Consider the following 19,641-nt stretch of genomic DNA (forward strand, 5'->3'; position numbering starts at 1 on the left):
GAAGTATAAGTAAAGGAATGAATAATTAACACGCAGTCATAATCATATTTCATCCCTTCTCTCGTGTTTCTCAAGTGTTTCCTCCAGTAATAACACAGCGTTGAGACGAATAACTATCACGGTTGCGTAACGCTCGTTCTTTTTTTGGGGTTGGGGGGGGGGGGGGGGGGGAGCCGTGCTCGTTAGAGTTGCTGTTTTAATCCTTGTTTTCTAATTTTTATTTATTTTTTGGGACGTTTGAGGTAAACCCGAAATCTGCAGCACCGACGGACATGTGTGCCTTTGCCGGTGCCAGCTCGGTGCCAGCTGGTTTCATTTCAACGCCACAGCGGGCAGAGGGGAGATCATGGCACGCCCCGAGAGGAAAAGAGAGAGAGGTGCAGACAGACAGAGAAATACAGAAATAGAGAAGAGCGACTGTTGGCTTGGGTACATGGATTATGTGATGTGGAAGGAAGAAGGGAGACGCTCTGTCCTCGATCTCCGCTGCTGCCTCAAATACTCCAATCAAGGCAAAACACAAACATGTATTTTCTTACCGACCTATATAATAAAATATATATTTTTACTTGCACAACACTTAGAAAAATGCTCTATATCCCGGAACTAATAGTCTCCTCATGGCTGGATTTAAGAGCTTCTTGCCAATGCTTATTTGGCCAGATGGCGAGGGCTCGTCACAGAGACTCTAAAAATCGTACATGTTTGCAAACACTGGAGTGATTTGAGTGAAAACCAATAATTACCTCTGTTGGTAAAGTGTAGTTTGAGCTCATCAGATTGAAATGACTTGTATGAGAATAGCCATTGACTGATGACCATTTGGACCAGCTAATGCAGGAAGTGGTAAAAGAACTCCAAAGCTCTTACATACCTTTGAGATTCAGTAATTATTTTTGCTGTTGTGGAAAACCCTACGAGCTTGAGCCGTGAGAGATGATCTCAGAGGATAGAACAATAAAGTGTCACTAAAGGTACGCATTTTCATTTGGGTCCCAGAAGGAGGTAAAATAACAGTAGCTCAGCACTTAATAAAACTGCATGAAGAAAGAGACGCCGTTGGATATTAATAGTCGGCAATATGTTTGAAGTATTCGTGAGGAGAAACCATCCTGTACATGGAATAAAATGAAAGGCAACATATGTTGTAAAAAGCTGTCGGGCTCCAGTGCAGTTCAACTCTTCGGCTTTGTGACTCACCGCTGACAATGGCAGACGTGACGGGTGAATATTTTCCACTGGGTGTTCAGCATATCCACACCTTTTGCACAGTGGCACATGACTGTATGGGTAACCGTATTCCAGAGGGGAGTGCAGAGACCACTTGGCTCGCCACTCAGTCCATCTCGTCAATATTTGCCCGTGCGGTCGGCAGCAGCAGCTTGTTCCATGCAAGTAGACGTGAAGTGCGTATAATTCACATATCATTGCTCTTACCACGGTGTTTGTGTCCACAGGACTACACGTTGACCATGTATTTCCAACAGTACTGGAGGGACAAGCGTCTCGCCTACACAGGAATCCCCTTCAACTTGACCCTGGATAACAGGGTCGCCGACCATCTCTGGGTCCCCGACACCTACTTCCTCAACGACAAGAAGTCTTTCGTCCACGGAGTCACCGTCAAAAACCGAATGATCCGCCTGCACCCAGACGGAACCATTCTCTACGGCCTCAGGTGGGTTTTTCCGAATTTAGATTTGGAGAGATGCACGCGGAAGGGTCAACGATACATCGTCAACGAGTCCTAAGACCAACACCGACAATGAACTGCTCCCTCCATGAAGTATCGTCTGTGGAGCCGTATTCCTCTGTCCTACAGAGCTCCATTGTTGGAATGCGTGTTACGCAACACATTTGAAGATTCTCCAAAGTACCGTACAGTACCTCAAAGATACAGTACCCGGGCTGTTTTAGCACATTACTGAACCCTTTTAACAAACTAAAACTTTATACTGTTACTATACACAATAAGAAACTACCTGATTCGACATGCAACGATTTGTTGCATTTTTCAGTATCGTGCAAGGAACTTTTAAAACGATACCGGTGCCTAAATGGTGCCTGAACCGATACTTAAAAAACACACAAAGCAACGATTGACAATGACGACATTAAAAACCTCTTCGGCCATATTCCCTGTAAAAGCCGTTCTCACGGAGCACTGACAACAAACTGTCGCGCTCGTAGCTCGCAGCTATCTTAAACATGGTTATAATGGCTAATTTATTATTTGTTGGCCTACTTTTATGAATGCAAGACTTGCAATCAACGTTACGATACTAACCTGAGTTTTGCCATATTGGCACCGGTTTTTGGTACCCAACCCTAGCAAGGAGTGTTCTCTTATAATCTATAATCTATAATGTGCAATTTATGAGCCACGCAATCGAGCAAAGATCGGGCTTAAAAAACGTTCCCCGATGTTTCCCAGCGATGTGTTTAAATTTAAAGCCTTGTTACGGCACCACCCTTTTGAGAACTCGGCAGTTTTCTGCTGCTGGCCGATGAGCAGCCCGAGGATTACGCGTCGTGCTCAAGGGCACCCCGGCATTGCATTTTTAAGGGAGTGAGGGAGGGCGCAGGTTAGAAAGCACACTAATGCAATGTGAAGCTTGCAGCTGCTGTTTGATATTTGTTTCATAAAGCCCTTGTTTTGAATTTCCACTGATCTTTTCGACAGGCGGGTTCAGACGAGTTGGCGTGACCTATGAATATGGATGCACGCTTTGAATTATTCGAGTGCAGGGAGAAAAAAGTGTGTGTGTTTGTGTGTGTGTTTGTTTGCACACATACTTGCGTTTGCATGCTTGATTATGCAAGTGGAGTTCATAGAACTTAGCCCGGTGGGTTACTTATAGGCCTCGCAATGATTTTATGAGCTGCTCAAAAAATGTGTGTCAGGTGAGTAACGTGCCGAAATACAGATTCACATCATGGTATCGAAGATTTAATACTGATTATTAGCATTCGGTTAATCAGAAAAGAATGGATAAATGCCAGAGCCAAGGTTTTACTATTGACAGTACATTACTTTTATGTGTTGCATTGATATGATCTTTACTTGCACAAATATATATCATGATTACTTAATCACTGTACGGAGGATAGACAGTTTGATTGGGGGATATGGGCGGATTTAAAAAACAAGTGTGAGGACTGCTTTCCTGTCTGCGATCTATAGCCTCATCATGTGTGCAGTTACACAGTGAGCATTCTACCTTGGAGGCGGTGCCATAATCTTATTTTAAGAGGACAATGGCAATACTCGCCAGTAATACGACGCCAACGCAGGAACTTAAGTGTTAAGACAAACGGACATTTGGTTTCATTTAAATATGACAGGACAAAGTCAAGTGCTATCACCTTCACGCTTTAATCTATTTACATCCCCACAGTCCCGCATGCTTCCTTGTTAAGATACTTGCCTGATTTGCTATTTTTATAATTATTCAAATGGGAAATAAAATGCGATAGTGATCCCTTCCTTCTTTATTCCTTCACATCCGCCTTCCTTTCAAAACAATTTGTGTGTATCGCGTACAGTATCTAATTTATTCTCTCCTGCGTCCTCTCCTGTGTCTCTTTGTTCAGGATCACTACAACAGCAGCGTGCATGATGGATCTCAGGAGGTATCCGCTGGACGAGCAGAACTGCACTCTGGAGATAGAGAGCTGTGAGTAGAAAGACCGAATACTGTATGCAGGCTGAGGAGAAACCCAACACAGTGTCTGTATTTGCTGTAAATCCTCCTCGGGATGGGGTTTACCCGATAGGGTAATTGTGACCGGTGGCAGAATTCAAAAGCTCACCCGAAATGATTTTTTTAGCACATGTAATATTGCAAGTTTTCAGATACAGTTTAGAAGAAATAATCTGAAATTGAAGCAGCACATCCCAAATCTGTACTTTCATCTGTCAAGCAAAAAACACTTTTTTTCTTTTCTTGAATCTGTGGACCCAGACAAATCTATCCATATGAGCTCAATTATCATTGAGATCTTTGTTTTCTACTTCATACTTGGCAGGTGTGGAGGACTCAAGGGTGTGTCGTGGTGAAGTCGGTGCCATGGGGTATTGCAATGTTTAGGAAACACTAGATTAGGATAATAGGAGGATTCTTGCAGGTTAAATTGAACTAAAGCCAGTTTCTCAAATACAGTTTTAAGATTCAAGCACATTGGTTTTTATTTTTTATTTGTTGCTAATATTGTCTGTATTATCATTTAAAAAAAAGAGAAAAGACAAGAAATGTCAGCTATTTTTGTAAGTCTTTTGACATTTTTGTGAACTCAAGTGAAAATATAATCTCACTTGCTTTCAAAGCAACATCTGGCAACAACTTCAAACATGCTTCTTCCCACATGACAGCCCAGTTGGAGCATCAGCAGCACTGAATATCTTGGTCTCCTGTGATGGTTTGACAGATGGTTACACCTTGGTGCATGTTTGTGTGTCTGTGTGCGTTTCTACTTGTGCAGATGGCTACACCACAGACGACATCGAGTTCTACTGGAAAGGAGGCGAGGCGGCCGTAACCGGGGTGATGCGGGTCGAGTTGCCTCAGTTCTCCATCGTCGATTACAAGTTGGTGTCCAGAAACGTCGTCTTTTCCACAGGTAAATATGCTCCACGGCGAAGTGTTGTGCACACACGGAATATCCGAACGCACGACAAGTGTACAATACGTTTAATATATACGCAACCAAAAAATGAAACATGGATGCCCGGGAAAAAATATATGGCAACGCCTGAGAGAGCTTTACACGGCGTATAAATCTCTCGCCGTCATCATCAACTGGTGTTGTGGAACCAGCGTTATTTATGGGTCCGCCACGGCCATTTTCTTCAGAGATTTTTCGTCTCCCGGAGCAATTAATCGAAAAGACGGGCCGACGCGTCGAAGCAATTCGTCAGGTTTGAAAATAATTCGCAATATCGTTGTTCATGGGGTTCATTTGAGCTGCGAACTTGGAGAAAAGTACAGAAGAGGAATTCAACAGTCCTCACGAGGGTATGATGTCCCGGCACATCGCGGACGTTGGATTTCATTTGTCGCGCGCCGAAGCTCCTTAATCTGTTTTTTATTTGTACATAAAGTCCCACACACAGAACTTTATTGACGCTCCCTAACCAACTGCCATATAATCCGGTCAGCGGAGACTCATTCAGGGGATGCGGCTTCTCCACGGCGGCAGCGGGGGGAACAAAAGCCGTTTGACGGTTTATTAATAACAGAATTTCTCACAGAAGTCATGCGACCCAAAGAGTAGATCATCTCTTTGTTTGCTTTTTTTTTGGCGGGGTGATTATTTTCAACATCTCTTTCGAGCCTCCGCTTCTTTTTCCTCCGAGTCGGCCTCGTTCTCACCGCGTCGTAGTCCTCGTCTCGCGGGCGTGCCGCATTGCGTTTGCGGACCGTCGACCCCGGCTGCGTGCGCCGAGGCCGGCCCGCCGGAGTGCGCTTGTTTTCGGAGACGTGGCGCATCCCCTGCGGGTGGCGACAATTAAAGTTCAGCGTCTCGTGGTTCTGCTGCCGTGCTCTTGGCAGGATGTGTGAAGCACATCGAAGACTGGCTAATGACCGGGTTCCCTCCATTACACGTGCCGCTGGCCAGCCTTTCACTCCCTCCCACCTTCTCACTCCTCGATCCCCGGGTCTCTGTCCTGTCTTGGCATCTCTCTCACCCTTCTTTTAATTTACCCCCCGTCAGTATATATTCTCCTCACTCTTTTAAGAGGTGTTGTTGGATGCCAATTACCCTGCTCGGGATTCAGGGCATCATACATTCATGTGGAATGCGACCCACAACATCAATTATTCTCCTCCAAGCACACATGTACTGCTTGTTTGTGTGTGTGTGTGTGTGTGTGTGTGCGTGTGCATACAGTGAGCGAGTCCATATGCAAATGCGCGCTCGACTGCTCACGTTGCCGCGTTAGGTGACATTTAATTGCGTTGTACCTCCGTCACTGTCTGCCGTCACCTTCGTCGCCTCCATCCTCCCCGACGTCGACGTTATAACGGCTTTAAATATTCAAAAACATTGATATTTAATGCTTTTTTTGCTGTAAATTGACATTAAAGCCCTTGAATATTCCTTCACACATGTAAATTTCAGCATATATTTCACTTTAAAAACAACAACAAGAAAAAGGCTTCTGGGAGGAGGACGCAGCCTCAGTGAAACATGAAGCTATCGTGGATATGGAGTGGACACTTCACTGAATCCAAGACAAAGTAGGACAGGGGCAAGCTGGAGGAAGTCTATCAGTGGATGATCACTTTTGAACCCTGATTTGACACACGCCGACCACTAGGGGGACAAAAGAGACTCCTCCCATCCAGCCGCCCGCCCACTCTATTGTCCTTCTGTCACCAGCATCTCAACTTCCATATCCATCCCCGCATCCCATCTCCTCTCTTCTCCTTCCTCTCCTCTCCTCTCATCTCTTCCCTCTCCTCTCTTCTTTTCTCCTCTCATCTCCTTCCTCTCCTCTCCTCTCCTTTACTCTCATCTCCTTTCTCTCCTCTCCTCTCTTCTTTTCTCTTCTCCTCTCCTCTCCTTTACTCTCATCTCTCCTCCTCTCTTCTCCTCTCCTCTCTGTCCTCTCCTCTCCCCTCTCCTCTCCTCTATACACTCCTCTCCTCTATACTCTCTTCTCCTCTCCTCTCCTTCCTCTCCTCTCCTTTACTCTCATCTCTCCTCCTCTCTTCTCCTCTCCTCTCCGTCCTCTCCTCTCTTCTCCTCTCCTCTCCTTCCTCTCCTCTACTTTACTCTCATCTCTCCTCCTCTCCTTTCTTCTTTTCTCCTCTCATCTCCTTCCTCTCCTCTCCTTTACTCTCATCTCCGTTCTCTCCTCTCCTCTCTTCTTTTCTCTTCTCCTCTCCTTTACTCTCATCTCTCATCCTCTCCTCTCTCCTCTCTTATACTCTCCTCTCCTCTACTTTACTCTCATCCTCTCCTCTCCTCTCTTCTACTCTCTTCTCCTCTCCTCTCCTTTACTCTCATCTCCTTTCTCTCCTCTCCTCTCTTCTTTTCTCTTCTCCTCTCCTTTACTCTCATCTCTCCTCCTCTCTTCTCCTCTCCTCTCTGTCCTCTCCTCTCCTTCCTCTCCTCTCCTCTACTTTACTCTCATCCTCTCCTCTCTTCTCCTCTCCTCTCCTTCCTCTCCTCTACTCTCATCTCTCCTCCTCTCTTCTCCTCTCCTCTACTCTCATCTCTCCTCCTCTCTTCTCCTCTCCTTCCTCTCCTCTACTTTACTCTCATCTCTCCTCCTCTCCTCTCCTTTACTCTCATCTCCTTTCTCTCCTCTCTTCTTTTCTCTCCTCCTCTCCTCTCCTCTCTTCTACTCTTCTCCTCTCCTCTCATCTCTTCCCTCTCCTCTTCTCCTCTCCTTCCTCTCATCTCCTCTCATCTCTTCTCCTCCCTCTCCTCTCATCTCTTTCCTCTCCTCTTCTCTTCTCCTCTCTTCTTTTCTCCTCTCATCTCCTTCCTCTCCTCTCCTTTACTCTCATCTCCTTTCTCTCCTCTCCTCTCTTCTTTTCTCTTCTCCTCTCCTTTACTCTCATCTCTCCTCCTCTCTTCTCTCCTCTCTGTCCTCTCCTCTCTTCTCCTCTCCTCTCTTCTACTCTCCTCTCCTTCCTCTCCTCTCCTCTACTTTACTCTCATCTTCTCCTCTCCTCTCTTCTACTCTCTTCTCCTCTCCTCTCCTTCCTCTCCTCTCCTTTACTCTCATCTCTTCTCTCCTCTCCGTCCTCTCCTCTCTTCTCCTCTCCTCTCCTTCCTCTCCTTCCTCTCCTCTACTTTACTCTCATCTCTCCTCCTCTCCTCTCTTCTTTTCTCCTCTCATCTCCTTCCTCTCCTCTCCTTTACTCTCATCTCCTTTCTATCCTCTCCTCTCTTCTTTTCTCTTCTCCTCTCCTTCTCATCTCCTCCTCTCCTCTCCTCTCTTCTACTCTCCTCTCCTCTACTTTACTCTCATCCTCTCCTCTCTTCTCCTCTCCTCTCCTTCCTCTCCTCTCCTCTCCTTTACTCTCATCTCTCCTCTCTTCTCCTCTCCTCTCCTTCCTCTCCTCTCTCCTCCTCTCCTCTCCTCCTCGGCCTCACACATGGCGTGCCTCCCACTCGCGGATGTTGTTTGGTGTAGCAGTTACAGCCAGTACAGATCCACACCCACGCGCCACCGAACCTCAGCTCACTCTTTCTATTTATTTATTTCTTTTCTCAAACCACTTCTGCCACCTCGCACTCGGCTCCCGTTGGAGGCCGCGGGAGCCGGCATCGGGCGCTCGTCGAAAGAAGTGGATGGAGTATATTCGGTCCGGTTCCCACAGTCGCACCTTAATGAAGTGCACGTTTAACCACGTGTTAACCACGAGGCAAATACGGGAGGATCGTCACTACCGACCGTTGACGTGCGCGGATAATGGGCCGTGAGGCGACGCAAGAAACACAAACTCAAAGACAGTCGACGGCACGAAGAAAGAAGCGATATAAAGGTGTGTGAGTCACCGCAGCCACGAGAGGTCCTTGAGCACGGAGCCATAAGCCACGATATCAACGCGGCAGCATGCGAGGGCTCAGAAACCCTCTGACACGGGCGACACACGACCCCCACAGAAACACACGGAGCTGCCTTCCAATGTCGATTACGCCGGTCGGCAGCTTCAGATAACAACGATTTGATGGAGGGCCTTTAAAAATGACACGTCGGGATTTTACTGCAATCTAATTTACAGTCGGCACAGAATCTTAATGAGATTGTGCGACTCTCTATCCAACTCCGTCGATTGGACCCACTTGGCTTTGGCTGAAGCCCACGGACTTCAGTTCCCCCCCCCCAGTTCTCCGCCAATAAAAAGAGAACATTAGAAAATAGCAAAAGAATAGTGGGAGTATCGAGCCATATATTCATAAATCCAGAAAGAGATATGCTAGGAGAAAGAAAAGAAAAAAAAACGACAATTAATGACAGAAATGCTCCGTCACAGCAGATCGTGGAGAGGAATATTATTTCCCAGAAAGCTGTTCCCCCTGCAGCGATGCCGAACGCCTCAGAGTCGCCGCACGGACGATGCAGACGGTTCAGAATTGACGAGGCAAAAATGCGGCGAAATCTTTTAGCGCCGTTTTAAATGTTGCGTCGCATCATCGCAAATCAGGGTTACAGTCCTCGTGCGTGCGCGTGTGCGTGAGAGAGTCGGTGCGCGCGCGCGTGTGTGTGTTTGCGCCAGTGGCGGGGATACTTGTTACCATGGCGATGAATCCATCCCATGCTGTCGGGGTTGTCATGGAAACTGAAACCAAAACACATGGTGTCTCTGTGCGCTCCTGTGAATAACGGAGGTTAGATGTGTTGCTAAAATGGAACCGATTGTGTTTCTATAGGTAACATGCATGTACTGCTGCCGGAACATTTGTATTTTAAGATTTTGAAACGCTGCTCCGGCCCTCGCCTCTCGTCCTCAGGTGCCTACCCTCGACTGTCTCTGAGCTTCAAGCTGAAGAGGAACATCGGCTACTTCATCCTGCAGACGTACATGCCATCGATCCTGATCACCATCCTCTCCTGGGTCTCTTTCTGGATAAACTACGACGCGTCAGCAGCCAGAGTGGCTCTAGGTAAGAGGCAGTGGCTGTCACGGAGCAGGTATTTGGATTTCTAAGATGAGCCCAGGGACCAGAATGAGTCAGAACCTCCTTGGCTCAACTCCTCGCACGATGGCGGCATAACTGGAGATCTTAAGGGAGTGGCTTTGTGGATCAAATGCAAATAGTTGGGAAGAACATGTCTATTATGGGGGGGGGGGGGGGGAAGAAGATTTACGGTCCCTGTCTTCTATGGAAATTAGCAAATTGGTTTTACATGCAGCTGAAATAAGCTGGTAAAAACATTGTTTTGTCCACTGCGCCACAGCAGAAATACACAACCTTGACTCCCGGGTCATACCTCGTGTCCGCTGTTGCTGTGGCCGCCGAGAGGCCTCCAGGAGCTATAACCACATAATGTCTCTAATGAGCCTAATTTCACTTTTTGCTTGTGGGGGCGAAGGCTGGAGACTCGGCGGGGCTCCCGCGAGCCGTAAACAAGACGGAGAAGGAAGCGGCGGGCCGCTGGTTTGTAATCACGGCGATCCTTCACAGGCAGCGGGGCACCGTCGGGTCTTTGTGGTTCGAGGTGGCACACGAGGAACCAGGAAATGCAATAAGAAGGTCGTCAAGACTATACTTTAAAAAAGCAATTTTAACAAAGGAATTCTCCCCCAGCTGCGTCATTAGTACCACGGCAAATTGGCAATTGACCATTCGTTAAATGCCTCCCCTGATCAGCAGCAGTCCAATCAGAGCTGAGCAACAGCTATGTGGATTCCACCACCTACTGTTGCTTCTTTCACAAGCCTTTCCGAAAGACAATCACACAAGTCTGAAGGATTAAACAGTTTGTTTATCAGGTCTAATATAATCGTACTACCCACTGTAGTAACATACATCATAACAACGTATCTAATTAACTTATTTCAGTGGATGGCGTCACATTACCCGTTGGTTTTGAAGCCAATTTTGGCCGTCGACATGTTTGTTTCTTTGAATTATTATCATAACGAGGGGTGCAGCTAAGTGAATTACGAAAACGGTACAATTAGCTTTCAATAACGACAAAAACCCTCTGGAAGGGTGAAAGTGTTAAAGCTCCCAGACCAGTGGAGCAACACCTGTCAATCACAAAGTCACCTTCTTGTCTGTTTACCCATCAGTCAAGTGAGAAGTAGGGTCAAGTGCTCGGAGAATTCTATTGCAATCAGACATTTTTTTTGCAATCAGGCAGAGCCATGTGCCACATCAGCATCATGGCCGCCTCTTAAAGGGCCGGTGTAACTGAAGCAGTGTATACACTGCTCCCCAACATATTGTTAAATAACTCTCTTTGCATTTGATTATTCAAGAGTGGAAATATTGTACACAAGAACATTCCTCTAATATTATAACACAAATCCATTTAATTTGTAACCTTCAAAATAAAAGCACAGGATATAAAGGTGATCATATGCCTTTCAAGTCGTCAGGGGCCGCATCAAATGACGTGGTGGGCTGCATTCGGCCCGCGGGCCTTGTGTTTGACTCCTGTGCCTTATTGGAAATAATCCAGTAAAAGTGAAAGTCACCTATAAGAATAATAGTAAAAATCTGATATTTACTGTACTTAAGTATCAAAAGTAATGTTCTTATATTGTATGTACTTAAGAATTGAAAGTACAAGAAAATGCTGTGAATAAAAAAGCAAAGGCTCAGAATTTTGAAGTTTATTCTTTTAAGTGTTGCGGCCACCGTGATGAAGGACAAGGAGTTGTCTTGACAATAATCGGGTCGGTTGTGATCCAACCAGGAGCAACACTGTTCAACATAATATATCGTGCAAAAATATACTTTTTAACTTATCATCGCTATTCTCAGAAAAGCAAAATGACACTATGAAGGAGTTGTGACGTTTAAAGGTATGCTCATTAAGACTGGGGGCGGGGGGGCAGTAGGGGCCCAGCTTTACATCTCTGCCCGGGGCCTCCCACCAGCTCTATCCGGCTCTACCAACTGATGCTGCTGTGGCCCTTAACTCATCTTCATATGGATGTCTAATGGGACAGTAATGACCTGAACACATCATAATGCAACATGCTGTGATCCATTACCTGTTATCCACAGGCAGATGCAGCACATTAGAGATCAGTGTGTGTGTGTGTGTGTGTGTGTGTGTACATACATGTATCTGCTTTATATCCACCGTTATTTGCCAGCTTGAACTGGTTATTGTTGTGATGGCACGCATGCAATATCCGGTCTTTACCATCGTTAATGTGTGCTTTAAATGTGTACGTGTGTGTTCGTGGGGGAGGAGGCCGCGTATGTGTGAAGTCCTGCTGGCTGCAATATCCGGTGTGTGTGTGTGTGTGTGTGCATGTGTGTGTGCATCTGCCCCTTTTCTGTGTGTGCAAACCTGCCAGTAAGAGTAGTGTAATGCTCAAGGAGAAATCAATTCAAGGAGCCAGCAGGCAAACAATTGAATTGTTTGAAGGAGAATCTCATTTTCCTGAGCAATTCCGAAAGGAAGTTAAAGTTGCAGACGACCCGCTCGCTGCGCTAATGCGGTTGCGAGCCATTTCCCGCAGTCGCCCCGCTCACTCGCAATCGCATTACGTGAACAGTCGAGGTGTGGTCCATCGCTGTAATTGGTGCCGGAGCACTTCAAGTGTAATGGTAGACACCAGTGTAAAGGTCCTGCACGCATGCTAACTAGATAGCTGCCGATTTGGGCCGGCTGGACGTGTTCAATTAACGCTTTGATTTGACCCCGTGCCTTCATCCTCGCAGTTGACATTCATTGCCGCGCTTTGCTGCCTCCTACGTGGTACCTTTTTCTCTTCACAACGTTGTGCCATGTTGCTAATTGTTGTTGTTGTTGTGTATTTTATTCAGTCAATCATTGCAATACAATACAATATTATTCTATATAATATACAAAACAGAAAGGTATAGGTATAAGCAAAAAATGCTTATATATTCCTATCCTAAATTATAATCAAATAAATCAGAAAATTAATATAAAAAAGAAAAATAAGAAAATAATATACATATATATATACATATATATGTATATATATATATATACAATTTTATTTTTATTTTCTTTAAATAAAGACAAATAAGAAAATTATATATATATATATGTATATAACTATTTTATTTAACATTAATTTTCTGATTTAAAAAGAATGAGTTGACCATTCTTATATCCATTTTAACATTGTTCCATAATTGGACTCCTACAATAGAAACACATCTTCTTTTAATCCCTTATTTAGCCTTTTGTACAGTAAACTAACAAATATCTCTCAAATCATATTCACACTCATGTATTGAAAACTAACTTTGTACACAGTCTGCTAACCGCCTATCGGCTTGTGATTGGATTGCAGCGTTCCTTTGTGAAGGTGAGAAAGAGACTGTGGGATTTATAACGTGAAAGGGGAGGAGGCGGAGGGGAGTGAAAGCACCACAAAATGATGGCGTGATCATGGGGACACATAAAGGGAGGAGAGAGGTGGAAGCCGAGAAAGGGGTAGCCGACAACGATCGGACGAGACGGAGTGAGAGAGAACCCGTAAAAAACAAACAAATCTCTCCCCGGAGAGCCGTGATGAGAGAGGAGGGAGGCCCATGGGCGCGTGGCCCCTTGATTAAATTGTCCGAAAGAGGGAGCGAGGGAGCAGAAGAGCGCGAGAGAGAAAGAGAGAGAGGGATGTAGGGGAGGGAGGGAGTGAAGGACGTAGAGTAATGGCACAGCTGAGAGAACACCTATAAAGAACAAGGCTGTCATTAAGCAGAGGGAAAAAAGGAAAAGATCAACGAGAGATTGCAGCGTCCAATAAGAGCACGAGACACGAAGCATGTGCACGTGTGAGCTCCTCGCACACACGCGCCTCTCACACCCCCTCTCACGTAACACACACACACACACACACACACACACACGTGAGTTGTGTTAGCCTTGTAATGTGCCAATAAATCACACTCAGTCCGGGTCTCTTCACTGTACTTTATGACACACACACATGCGTACACACACACACACTCCAACACGCCTCGGCCACGCGTGTTCAACGAGCGGCCGGGCCACCGATGGCCTCCATTTATTCCCGGCGTGAGTCGATAAAGTAGTCGAGGTATATCTGCCACACATCGATTATGAGATAAGGCGTCGCGTTATTATTGCATTGCAGGAGGTCAGGGGTCGGGTGATCACGAGTGAGGCGTGTTTGATTTGCTGTGAAAATGTACGGCGGCGCCGGGAGACGAGGGTGTGGCGCCGGGAGAGAAGTAAAAGGCAAAGAACACAGAACGCAATAAATATGAATTACAAGACATCGTAAATCGTTTTCTGTAGTTACGGTACGTTTCTGTGTTTAATTGTTTTCTTTAGTTACGGTACGTTTCTGTGTTTAATTGTTTTCTTTATTTACGGTACGTTTCTGTGTTTAAGAGTTTTCTTTAGTTACGGTACGTTTCTGTGTTGTTTTCTTTAGTTACGGTACGTTTCTGTGTTGTTTTCTTTAGTTACGGTACGTTTCTGTGTTGTTTTCTTTAGTTACGGTACGTTTCTGTGTTTAATTGTTTTCTTTAGTTACGGTACGTTTCTGTGTTTAATTGTTTTCTTTAGTTACGGTACGTTTCTGTGTTTAATTGTTTTCTTTAGTTACGGTACGTTTCTGTGTTGTTTTCTTTAGTTCTGGGTTTCTGTGTTTAATTGTTTTCTTTAGTTACTACGTTTCTGTGTTTAATTGTTTTCTTTAGTTGCGGTACGTTTCTGTGTTTAATTGTTTTCTTTAGTTCCGGTACGTTTCTGTGTTTAATTGTTTTCTTTAGTTACGGTATATTTCTGTATTTGGTTCTTCTTTGTAGTTGCAGTATGTGCTCTCTGTCTCCGTCCTATTTCTCCTCTCTGCATGTGTTTTCATAACTGACAGCACATTGAGCTTTCAGTGCCACTTTAGTAAAGTATCATACCTCAGCCAATTCAATTTCCCCTCATCTATGTGTCTGTAGTTTCATATGAACCTCACTTCGTGTGTCTCTCTCCTTCTCTCAAGGTGTGAGGGTGCCTTTACTAGGACGCACCAACTAGCCTCCACCCTGTATCCCTTTGTGGTTGAGGTTACTAAGAGCTGGAGGCAGATACACGCAGCGCTATTCTCATGAGTTATTCCTGCCCGATGGCCGAGGGCCGGTTGGGGGTTTCGAGGCAGACCTTTTGAATTTCAATGAGGCCGATGTTACGCCCTCACTTACCAGTGTGTGTTCATGCAAGTAGAATAACATCAAACATGAAAGTGATCAGGTGATTCACAAGAGCGCTCGAGAAAAACACTCTACACGTGACTTTTGCTCCCCCCCCAAAGAACCTGTGTGTGTGTGTTTTTTGTGTTTCTTTGACACTTCAGCAAAGCAATTTCAGAGCTTTCTTCATTCCCAGTGGGTTCTAACGAGCAGAGGAAATAGCCACAGATCAACCACGCTTCCTCTCAGATATTCTTGTTTCTATAGTAACACTGAAGATATCCGTCTGAGTTTTTCCCCCCGGCGTGACCTTAAGGTCACCGACGAGATTAAAGCATCTGATTAGAATGACGGGGGCGCTCTCTGAGCTCATGCTCCGACAGGTTTGGACCAATTCGGCATCACTTGTGTGTGTGTCCAGGGGTTTATTTGCGGGATTGGTGATGCAAAAGCCCGGAAGATAAATAAAAAATGGATGCACCTAACTGTCATAAAGGTTCTTTGTGAGGATTAAAATCACAATGTTTGTTCCCCTTCTTCCTCGCCTAAGGGATCACCACGGTGCTGACCATGACCACGATCAACACCCACCTGAGGGAGACGCTGCCCAAGATCCCGTACGTCAAGGCCATCGACATGTACCTGATGGGCTGCTTCGTCATGGTCTTCCTGGCCCTGCTGGAGTACGCCTTCGTCAACTACATCTTCTTCGGGAGGGGCCCCCAGATGCAAAAGAAGCTGGCGGAGAAGGCGGAGCAGGCCAACAACGAGCGGGCGGCCAAATACGACGCCGCGAGGGTGAGCCGAGATTCGATGACGGGAATCGGCGGATGAGCGGATTAAATTAAAGTAGTAGTAAATCTTTAAATGATGTTATTTCCACAGAAAATGCCACGGGAATACACTAGAAAGGTCTGAGTGGACTCTCAGATTCCTTAATGTGTCTTCCTCCTCACAGGACACGCCGGCGATGAGTGTAAAAATGAACCGTTTGGTCGGCTCTCGGTAGCGGAAACATTTTCCTGCATGACATTATCAGCGGCATCTGTACGCCACACGGAGGCTACAAAAATAATGTGTTCCCCCACATGTGGCTGAATATGTTCATCTCCTCAGGAGGCAGGTAGTAGGACCGTGTCCCTAAAGCGGTCCAATCAGGTTCAAGGTCTTCGCCACTCACGCTCGGTGAGTTGCCCGTTCAGCGAGACTCTTCGATCTCCTCGAGTCGACTCCGCCATTGCCATCAGCTGACATGGATGTTATATAATTATAATATCTCCGCATCCATGGAATGAGTCAAGCAGCAACCGGCATCTTTCATGACATCGCCATTATTCTCCGGAGCATTCATTTTTGACTCCGACGTCCTCGCCGCAGTCCTTTTCTCCGTCGAAGTGATGCTCGTTCCTCGATGGCGTTGTACAAATGGTGTATTTTTTTTTCCCGACGTGAAGCCGCTCTTCAGAGGTCACCTTGAACGCATGCTGTCCGTGCATCATTTTTCTCTTCACTGAAATCATCATTAAAAGCCACGTTCATGACCCGCAGTGAAACCAGCGGGTAGTTACTGCAGAGGTCCCCCCAATCGAGCTTCTTTAGTCAGAACAGGATTCTTCTGGGAATGGAAATATTAAATTATGGCTTTTTTTTTTTTTTACAGAATAGTAAAATAGACATTGTAGACATTTAACAATTCAATTCAATTCAGTTTATTTGTATAGCTACAATTCACAACAAATTTTGTTGTCTCTTTAGTACAATACAATCTGTACACACATCCCTGCCCCACCCTCTCGGACCCAGGAAACAAAACAACCCAAATAAGGGGGAAAAAGAAAAAAAAAAAGGAGAGAGCAGGAGAGCAACAGAGGAGAGGATGATGGATGGACAGATGAATGTGTGTAGACAGTGTAGGAACAGTTTAAATGGGAAGCAAACGAAAGACAAGTTCATATCAAGTCAGGGGACGTCTTGATTAGTTAAAAAACATTTATGAATATGAAAACACTGAAATATATAAAGGCAAAAAAAGGGAAAGGTGGGACTTCCACAGTTGCTACATCTGCATGAACGGTCGCCATCGTCCATTCTTGTTGATCTGTTTCTTGTGCACACGTCATAGGCATGGAGTGTGATGCGTGTCCTCTATGCTTGAGTCAAGTGTCGACCGTGATGGTGTCGTACGGCTGTATCATCGATGGAAGCTGCATTAGTAGCGGCCATTAATCGCCACAAATGCGCCATTGGAAGTGAGCGGCGGGCGCATGAGGTTGAGGGGAAAAAAAGCTGCCCCCTCCTTCACTCGATTTCGAGAGGTTTCTTTTTGTGATGCACAAAATGAAATGATGAGAGGTGTACTTAATGTCTCAACGCAGATTGCCCTATACGACTATCGTGATCACGGGATTACGAGAAATTGGGCCCCCACCCCCACTTTTGCATCCCGTTCGAGTCATTGTGCCTGTTCTTGTGGTCATTTTGCATCCCCTTGGAGCCGCCGTGTGTCTCTTTGTAGTTGCCAGTTGCTGTGGTGGTTCGGAGTCTCCGGGCCCCGTTGAGGAACCCTTCCATGACAACATCCACATTTCACGGTCTTGAGGTGGAGTCCTCTCGCGGCGTTGTTAATTTGATTTATTTTTCTCTCCCCAATCGTTTCGCTCTCCGCCCAGGCGGAGCCGCACGGCCACGGGAACATCCTGCTGACCACGCTGGAGATCCACAACGAGGTGGGGGAGGGCGAGATCACCACCAGCTTGGCGGACATCAGGAACTCTCAGTCCATGGTGCAGCTGGACAGCACGGCCTCGTCGCACATCCAGTACCGCAAGCAGAGCGGCGGGATCGGGCCGCGCTCCGCCAACCGGCTCTCCCTGGACCGGGCCGCGCAGATAAAGCGCAGCCGCCTGCGCAGGCGGTCCTCGCAGCTGAAAATCAAAATCCCCGACCTGACGGATGTGAACACCATCGACCGCTGGTCACGGATCATCTTCCCTTCGGTGTTCTCCATGTTCAACCTCATCTACTGGCTCTACTACGTCTGATTGGACTGTGTTGTTGACATGTCCGTTGTTGTTGTTTTTCTTTTTTCTTTCTTCCTTTTTTTGTGTCGCTTTTATATTTAGAGCGTGTCGAGTTAAAGACTTTGAGACGGAAACAAACTCAAAACAACCGACTGCTGCGTTTTGGACCGAGTTCTTGTCAACATTGTTTTTATATTTGCAGTCTTTGAATCCTTCGTACCCTTTTTATTTTCTAACGTACGTACCGTAATTGGGACTCGTGACACGTCATTTCCCAACATTTGCCCTCTCAGTAATGTGTATATAGAGAGACACGAAGCCAGCAAGTAAATAACTAAATAAGTATTTGCGAAAAAATGAAAGCACTCCACAAAATAACAGGTAACGCAATGATTTTTCTAATCAAAAAAAAAGAATTCAGAAACCTTTATACAACACAGGTGGTCAGATAAATGCAGGCAATTCCTAAAAGTCCATTGAACAAACTAATGTATGTTTGACTGGTATCCTATGCACTATTAATGCATGTAATGATCAACCATAATGGAACAAATAACTCCTTTTCTGCCTTGGATTATGCCACAACTTTACAGAAGATGTGTATTTGTTTATAGCATCGTTAATATACAGATTACCATGTCACGCATTGATCTGGTGAACTTTTACCCAAACACAATAATTTAGAGTTGAGGGTTTTCTCCTCTGTTCAGGATGACTGACTCAGGTTCTGAAACTTTTTGCTATTTGACGTCTTGTTCTTGACAAAGAAAAGAGTCGCTGAAATATTCCTCTTTTTTTTGGGTAATTTGATATGGGGAAAAAAAACAAAAGCACAAATATACGAATATATATACGAATAAAACTGCCATTTTTTCAGCAACAGCGCTTTAAACGATAGCATGACAGAATTGCACTCAAATTGATCAAAACTTCCTCTAAAAAAAATAATTATTTCATTTTAAATAGAAGAAAAAACTGCCACGGACCTTTTCGGGCGACACGGTTACGCAACCAATGAAATATGATATTTTTGTACTGTTTGTGTCTTCAGGTATTCATTTGATTTTCCTAACCTGTGTTGTTATTTTATTTCTTTGCTCAACACTATCTCTGTTGTGGTGATAGAGTGGAGGACTAAAACCTATTTGTTGTACATAAGTCCAGTGTGTATATACATACATGTGTACTGTATATACAACCCAAAATGAAAATGATCTACGCATTTCGTGATTGTCATACTGGCTATTAATTGTCAGAAAAAGAGAAGAAAAAAAGTTAACAAACTGACAGGTCATTTACAAGCATCGGTTTAGTTTTTGAGCATGTGTGGGGCACTCTGAATATCTTCTCACGGCCACGTTGGAATCCACTCTAAACACTTGTGGGTGTGCTCAGCCTGCGTTTCAGAGGTACCGCGTGACTCGCCGTGCAGCCGCAGTCTCAGACTCACAAGCACACACTAGCGCTGAATGTACCAGATCCATTCTTTCAGGGAGAGGATAATGAGCCATGGTCATCATTTCTCCATCAGAATGTAGTTCTCACGAGCGGCGAAGAAAATAGAGGCGAGGAAAACAGAGTTTTTAAGAGCGAGCGCATGTGCATGTGTGTGTGTGCGTGTGTGTGTGTGTGAGAGAGAGAGAGCTGGTAAGAGGGCGTGGGCAGACCATTTATTCCACGAAAAATAATAATAGTTTAGTGGATAAAAATAGCTCTGCTCGTCCCACTCTTGAAGAACTGCGGTCCAACCGAAGGTCGCCGAGCAATCTCGCGGTTACGAGTCACGGCC

General features: G+C 45.4%; 1 protein-coding gene across 1 annotated transcript in view; it reads left to right on the top strand.

Annotated features, from left to right (window-relative positions):
- The window catches only part of LOC130204431 (gamma-aminobutyric acid receptor subunit beta-3-like), a 28,879-nt gene extending 9,238 nt beyond the window's left edge, over positions 1–19,641 (top strand). Inside the window, exons 4-9 of the mRNA XM_056431163.1 lie at positions 1,458–1,678; positions 3,595–3,677; positions 4,483–4,620; positions 9,475–9,627; positions 15,383–15,630; positions 17,502–19,641. Of these exons, the coding sequence (XP_056287138.1) occupies positions 1,458–1,678; positions 3,595–3,677; positions 4,483–4,620; positions 9,475–9,627; positions 15,383–15,630; positions 17,502–17,873 (1,215 nt within the window). The 3' untranslated portion in view covers positions 17,874–19,641. The remainder of the gene's footprint in view (positions 1–1,457; positions 1,679–3,594; positions 3,678–4,482; positions 4,621–9,474; positions 9,628–15,382; positions 15,631–17,501) is intronic.

This window comes from Pseudoliparis swirei, chromosome 14 (assembly GCF_029220125.1).
Source record: "Pseudoliparis swirei isolate HS2019 ecotype Mariana Trench chromosome 14, NWPU_hadal_v1, whole genome shotgun sequence".
NCBI lineage: Eukaryota > Metazoa > Chordata > Actinopteri > Perciformes > Liparidae > Pseudoliparis > Pseudoliparis swirei.